Genomic DNA, 7,500 nt, shown 5'->3' with positions numbered 1-7,500 from the left:
ACTTGAGATTTTAACAGCGGACATCGTCCCGAAGCAGCTTCCGCGTCATTAAATAGTTCCTGTACGTTTATCCCGTGTGAGCGAGCCAGTGGCCACAGCAGCAGTAAAAACTCCCGGAAAAAAACCTTGAGCATCGAAGGAACCACACGTCTTCATCTGAGGGACACTGAATGTTCACTCATAGCTCCATGATTGTTGAGGGCATCAGCTGATCACTGATGGACACTTAAAGGAAATTGCCGAAGAGGAAATGATGTTTTCTGAGCAGCAGCTGCAGTAGTAATAATAGTCGCAGCTGCAGTTAGAGAGTGATAATGAGAGTACTAGTATAATATTAGTAATAGTGGTTTAGTAGTAATCGTAGCAGCAGGAATAATTAAGTGAGTTAATGGAAGTGATAATAAAAGGTATAATAGTTGCAGTAGCACTGCTACTAAATAAAACGTTCTACTAATAGTATTGATAGTTAAAGAAGCAGCAATATTACCTGAACTAGTATTAGCACTAGTAACAGTGGGTAGATAAGTGGAATGATGGCACTAGTAAAATAGAAACAGTAGTAATAATTGTATTAACAGCAGTATTAATGATTACAGCAGCAGTAATAGTCAGATGAGTAGCGGTAATGATAAAAGTAGCAGCAGCAGCACTAGTAGTTATAACAGTATTAATAGATGTAATATTACCAGGTAATAATAGCAGTATTGATAGTTGAATTGTAGTAATCACTGTAGTAGCAGTAATAACAGTGATATACACAGCTGTATTAAGAGAGTAACAGCAGTAAAATAAGACGTAATGATGACACGCATTTGTAGCAGCAGAACAGTATTTAGTAGTTGCAATAGTAATTGATGTTAGTAACTAGTTAGCAGAAGCGGGATGAGTAGTTGTGTTGGACTTGATGTTGGACTTCTGATCAGAGGGTCATGGGTTCAAATCCTGGCACCACCAAGCTACTGGGTCCCTGAGCAAGGCCTTTAAACTCTATAATCCCAGCTCTATGGCCTATATAGCAGTGTAGCAATAGCTGTGCTAGTAATAGTAATAATAGCATGATTATTAGCCGCAGTAGTAATATTCATCTTCCTGTTATGAGCTGTTCCTTTCCTGCTTTGTTGTTCAGTCTGGAAGCGTTCGGTCACCAGGGACACGTACCCTCCATTCCTTTCCTACTAAGACTAATACTTCAGACGAACCTGAGAGTCCCAGCAGAACGTCGTCCAAAAATCTGGCAAGTTCCTGCAGCTTAGCAGATTCAGGTAGAAGCCAAAGCAAGATCCCACAACACTCTTCAGTTCTCCACACTAATCATTCAGTTCTTTCTCTGCAGATCAGGAGTTCAGTGGGCTCCAAATGGGTCTATTCCGATCCCACTCCGCTCACAGTAAACCAGGTTACACATGTGATTAAGATGTTCACTTCTGTGGAAGGAGTCTCCAGTGTCAGCGCTTTGTATCGGAGGTAAAACTGTAACTTTAATGCATGATAACAAACAAACTTGTTTTACACTTAACGGATAAAAAGTGCCACGTGTCCATCCTTCAACGAATCAAACATGTAGAACAGAAACTCATGACATCACCGCATCATTGATTTTATTCCAACAAGCAAACACACAGCGCTCTACACTTTACTCCACGAAGACCTCGCCTTGACCCTCGACCCGACACCTGTAGTCAGTGAGAACTCCGCCGAGGAAACAGGATCGTTCTGGATATTTGATTCAGCTGACACAAACTACACAGGAACTTCTGGACTCCTCGCTTCCAGTAACGTCTTTTTCTCCTCACAGAAAAAACAACGCTGCCATAAAACACACTGAAGGTTGCGACACCGACCAACAAAAATGTCAAACTCTTAACTGAAGCCCAGAAGTTCAGTGAGGAAAACGGTAGTCTGAAATCCAGCGCGGTTTGGCGCTGAGATTTCGCCACAGCTTTTAGGTCAGAGTAAGTGTTTTTACACCTGGAGTGAAAAAAGGAGCATTGTCTAGACTTTCAGAACTATTTTACAAACATCTCTGGTGATAATCGCAGGTCTTTATGGGCATTTTAGCTGTAACTGTATCCTAGACCTTAATGACTACGGAGCAGCTGAGGTGTACGGTGACCCAAGTCAAGGGAGAAGAGCTGATCTGAAAACCCAACAACAGCACTTGATGCAGGTCTAAAGATAGAACAGACTGCTCTTAAAACGATGAGGGGGGGAAAAGCCAAGCTGAAGAGAGCTTCTGGGCAGCAGGGATATCTGTCAGCGCTCGTTTCAGCAACTTTACTCCCACCATCCCTACCCCCTCTCATTTCTTTTACATTTAAATATAAAAACAAAGCCACTGGTAAAGATTTCTCTGGCTGAGTTTGAGAAAAAGAAAGAGTGTGGTTAAGCTTTTCTCCTGCCTTTCCAATTTTCTTCCTCTTTCTTACTTCCCAGAAAGTCCTTCCCCCTCCCCATCAGACATTCTCAAACTTCCAGACTTCATCTCCTCTGCTTTTCTCATTTGCCGTCCACTTATTAACTACGAAGATGCTGAATTTCTGACGACGTGCCACATTCCCGGTTCAGACACACACAAAATGTGCACAGAACTTGAGGTCAAACTGGTGTGGTTCCAACAAAATCGCTAAACGAACGAACAACACAAAACCCGCGTACAAAAACAAGGTGAAATCCGAGCGCTAATTACCTCTGGGCCGTTCCACGTAGGTCCTTTTCCAAAGCTAATATCCTGTGAACAGTTAGATCTGTTGTTGCCTCCTTGGCTGAAATATATCTTGAACTTGGCCTGCCTTGGATCCTGTCCTTTCCTGATCTTAAAGGTGCAGCTTTGAGCTCCATCTTCATTGACTTCACTTTCAGGGATTGGGGCATGAAGGTTAGGCATGGATCCAGGGCGTGATGGGACTTGTCTGGGTTGTGAAGGCTGCGAAGTGCTCCTCTCGAGCCGGATTCGAGGGTATTGTACTCCTCGTTCACTTTTACACCCGAGATCGGCTGCATCTCTCTGGCCGCTTGAAGTCACGGTTTTCCCTCCGTCCTGCTGAAGCTGTAAGATGAGTCTCCGAGGGCCAGGATTCCCATCTGTGGTTGGCTGGACAGACCAACTGCAGGCACCGTTTTGTTCCTCCTGGCTGTAAGGAACTATCCTGAACTGCTGGAGATCAGATCCGTTAGAGGCTTTTTGCTGGATACAAAACCTCCCGATGCTGATTCCCGGAGAACCTCCGTCCCCGATTCTCAAATTAGAGTGCCCGTTCTGAAACTCGTACGGCCTGACGCAGAAAACTCGCCTCTTGGGCTGGGCAGCATCCATTCCGGCATTAGTCTGATCTACAACCGGAGTTGCTGGACTTTCTCTCCTGCGGTAAAATGCAGACTGAGAGGACCACCAGCCCTCTGCGGGCTCGCTGTAAGCCGGAGCTGGATCCTGGGGGTATTCTGGAGGTGAATCCATAGACTGTAGGTCTTCCTGAGGCGTTGAGGAGCGCTGAAGAGAGATCTGCATAGTCGAGCTCTTGGTAGGCCTTGGCAGCTCATTCTGGCTCTGGAGCTGCAGAATAAACATGGAGGAGCTTCGTTTTAAGAAAGCGCCAGAAACAGGGGGATCTTCTTCAAGCAGTGGGTAATTTGGACGCGTTTGGCGAAGCGTGGCTCCAGCTCCGGGGACATTCGTATGCGAATTCTGGCCTTCATCTTCGAATTCCTGTAATTCGGGTGCTGTGTTGCTGCGGTTGGACCCGAAATAAAAGCGCAACCGGCGAGACATTCTCGTGTCTCCTCTGGTTCGTTTGTTGCTGGATTCTCCTGCCCACCGTTTAAAATGTCTCTGATCAGTTCTCTGCTCTCTCCCTCTCTCTCTCTCCCTCTCACACCCACACACTTTCCCCTCTTGCGTTTCGCCTTCCCTCTCTCACTGGGAGACAGAGAAAAAGCAGGAGCACATAGTAACAAGAGAAGCTCTGCCTGAGATCTGCAGGGTTCAGACCACAAACTCACAACCAGACTGAGTGTAAGCCAGAGGGGAGGGATGTAAAGCCGGGGGGAGAGGGGAGGGAAACAAATCGACCCACTACCATTTGGCAGACTGTTAGAGCTGCACCTCAATGGTGACATGCAGCAGAAATATCCAGAGTGACAAGCAGCATTCCAGGAGTGATTGGATAAGGAAGCCTGGCACTCAGCAAAGCTGAGGTGAGGGTAGGGTGGCCTTGGTCACGTGCCTCAACAAAAAAAAAAAAAAAGCCACACACAGACTTCCCGTCCCCACTTAAACACCACCACCACTGAGCCGACAGATCCAACCAGCCTTCTGTCAGCTGCCACTGGTCTGTCAGGATGAAGCCGGCCCCCAGGAGAGAGAAGGGAAAAAAGAGAGAGAGAACATGAAGGAGACAGAGAGAGGGAGAAAGATAGAAAGATCACAGCTAAGACAGGAAACACTCTCCACAAACTCGTAAATCTCCTTATGTAAGAACACGAAGAGAAGCCAAAAGGGAATCAGGAGCTAATTACAAAGCCTTCAAAGAAAGGCTTCCTCTTTAAAACTTATTAACAGAAGAACCAAAGCGGCATGATGCTTCAGACCAAAAACAACAAACTGTTTTAAAACATTTCTGGATTTTCCCCCAAATCCAATCATTCACAAAATGTTCGATGAAAGAGTTTAAAGTTTGAATGTAGCTCAGTGCCTTCAGTTTTGCACTGGAGATGTGAGAAGAACACTGTTAATAATCAAGAGAAGCTCGATTTTAGCCTCCAGTTTATCGTGATGCCTAATGTACAACCCCAATTCCAAAGAAGTTGGGACACTGTGTAAAATGTAAATTAACACACACTGTATTATTGTGAATAGAATATGGATTTATGAGATGCAAATCGCAAAGAAAACATCACACACACATGGGGAGACCATAAAAACAGAGGAGACCAGTTGCTGAAGTTTTGGGAGAGGAATGTTTCCCATGTGTGTCTGATAAAGGATTCTGACTGCTCAACAGTTCTGGGTTTCCTTTGTTGTGTTTTTCATTTCATGATGCGGCAAAAGTTTTTAAATGGTGACTAGACTGCAGTTCAGCACCAGGACTCTCCTACTATCAAGTTGTGCTTTTGTAATAGGTGCAGTTAACAGTTATCATTGCCCTGCTGAAATATATATATATATATAAAAAAGACCTTCCCAGAAAGAGAGGTTTTCTGGATAGAAACATTTGTTGCTTTAATATCTGTATATAGCGTTCAGCATTGATAGAGCCTTTCAAATATAAAAGCTGCCCATTGCACAGGCACTAATGCACCATATATATATATATATATATATACACACACACACACGCAAATTTTAAGTAAATCCGCAGCTTGCTGTTAGTTAGGTTTCATATATATATATATATATATATATATATATATATATATACACACACACACACACACACACACGCGTGCGCTGTGTATCATTATGGGTATCGTATAATCACACAGATCGTTCTGTGATGCGTATTGTACATATCAAACGCTACATTTCGCGTGTCAGAGGAAAAAAATGATCAGTGTGAAGAACCAGGTTGTTTTTTTCAGCCTGAACAGAATCTCACACAACACAGCCTGAAATCCTGAGAATATCAAGAACATGAAGCTCAAAAAAAACATGAGGACACAAAAGAGAAAAAAAAAGACAGGAGAGGAAAAGAAAACTGCATTTACAGAGAGAGAGAGAGAGAGAGAGAGAGAGAAAGAGAGAGAGAGAGAGAGAGAGAGAGAGAGAGAGAGAGATGTTTCTCCTTCTCAGACATATAAGGGCATCACACAGACCCTGAAGTGTCTCACACTGACACAGTGCCATGAGCGCGCACACACACACACACACACACACACACACACACACACACACGCTTAAAATCTGTACTTAAGCATCGTGTAGCAATCTCACACACATGAACAGGTATGTACACACACTCACACATACACACACACACACGCACATACACACAAAGCAAAACATTATATGCACAGAGATGTTAAGACTTGCTGCATTTCCAGCCCTCAGGTTGTGAGCAGCTTCCTGTGTGACATATAATCTTCATTTTATTGCTGAGAATCTCTATAGAGTACACACACACACACACACACACACACACACACACACACACACACACACACACACACACCAGGAACACTAGGGGGTGCTAATCGCTCACTGTTAGCAGGCTAATGTTTCATCCTAAAGGTTTCCATTTACACCTGCAACACAGAAAGAGCATGTGGAGAAGGTTCTTCCTCACTGAGGCCTCATAAACACCTCACGGTTCTAAGTGAACACTACTAATGAAGAGGAAGAGGAGGAAGAGATGCTCGAGCGATGAAGAGCCTTGAGAAATAGTCTCACGCTGACATCACGACAAAGTGTGTGTGATAAGAAGGAAAAGTTTCTCACCAGTCTGTTCTCATCAAACACCTCGAACAGGAGCCTGTGGTTCTGAGGACACACCTGGGAAACACACACACAAGTTCAGCCAAAAACACAAGTGTTGTAAGACAAGTTCAGACACAATGCTGTAATAATAAAATAAAAAGAAGAAGAAGAAGAGCAGCGGAAGAAAGAAGCAGAAGAAAGAAGCAGAAGCTTGTGCATGGTGCAGGGAGAGCACAAGGTTTCAGGTAAAATTTCACTCTGAAAGAAATAAAAAGTGTGAAAGGGGGAAAAAAAAGAAAAAAAAATCCTTACTCTAAAATAAAACTCCTCGTTCCATTTTGGGTTCAGAGTCTGAAAAAGAAGAACAGACATGATGTTGATTTAAACACTAGAACACAAGAAAGAGCGAGAGAGAGAGAGAGAGAGAGAGAGAGAGAGAGAGAGAGAGAGACACACAGAGAGAGACAGAGCGGGACAGAGATAGAGAAACAGACAGACAGGTGTAAACAGCCCCTGTATCTATGTACAAGACGAAGATAACGAGTTTAATTGTAATAAAGTATAAATGTTTCAGCTCTGACCAGGTATTTCCTTTTCGGCTGTCATAGTTACACTTCCTGTTTGCTCCTTAGTTCACACACTGCTCTGTAGGGGGCAGCAGTGAGCGAGAGGTGCAGGAAAAACACTGAGGGGAGTGTGAAAAACTGATCAGGGTTCTGTCTCACAATCACTGTGGACATGCACCAATAAAAAAAAAAAAAAAATGCGTGTGTGCGTGCACGCATGTTTTTTTTATTTTTTATTATTGGTGCATGTCCACACACACACACACACACACACACACACACACACACACACACACACACACACACACACGGGGGACGCTGTGGCGTGTAAATAAAATAAACTGTGTTTGCTTTAATCCCAAATCTGTTGCTCATCATAAAACAGAAGCAACATAGAAGTTGTACAATAATGTAGAGACTCTCTCTCTCTCTCTCTCTCTCTCTCTCTCTCTCTCTCTCTCTCTCTCTCTCTCTCTCTCACACACACACACACACACACACACACACACACACACACACACACAC

At 43.9% G+C, this 7,500-nt stretch overlaps 1 protein-coding gene across 7 annotated transcripts in view; it reads right to left on the bottom strand.

The window, feature by feature from the left end:
* nedd4l (NEDD4 like E3 ubiquitin protein ligase) overlaps window positions 1-7,500 on the bottom strand; it is a 44,818-nt gene that overhangs the window by 24,309 nt on the left and 13,009 nt on the right. For 4 of the 7 annotated variants that reach the window (XM_083564710.1, XM_083564711.1, XM_083564712.1 and 1 more), the window contains exons 4-5: window positions 6,722-6,760; window positions 6,431-6,484 (exon numbers count right to left, since the gene is read on the bottom strand). In XM_083564710.1, coding sequence (XP_083420836.1) covers window positions 6,431-6,484; window positions 6,722-6,760 — 93 coding nt within the window. Of the gene's footprint in view, window positions 1-2,686; window positions 4,873-6,430; window positions 6,485-6,721; window positions 6,761-7,500 lie in introns of those variants that run through there. The other 3 variants (XM_083564709.1, XM_083564708.1, XM_083564707.1) reach the window with 2 other exon arrangements.

Source organism: Silurus aristotelis, assembly GCF_946808225.1.
Source record: "Silurus aristotelis genome assembly, chromosome: 16".
Classification (NCBI taxonomy): domain Eukaryota; kingdom Metazoa; phylum Chordata; class Actinopteri; order Siluriformes; family Siluridae; genus Silurus; species Silurus aristotelis.
Note: the sequence above shows the minus strand (reverse complement) of the source record. Positions and strands in the feature narration are given on the sequence as shown.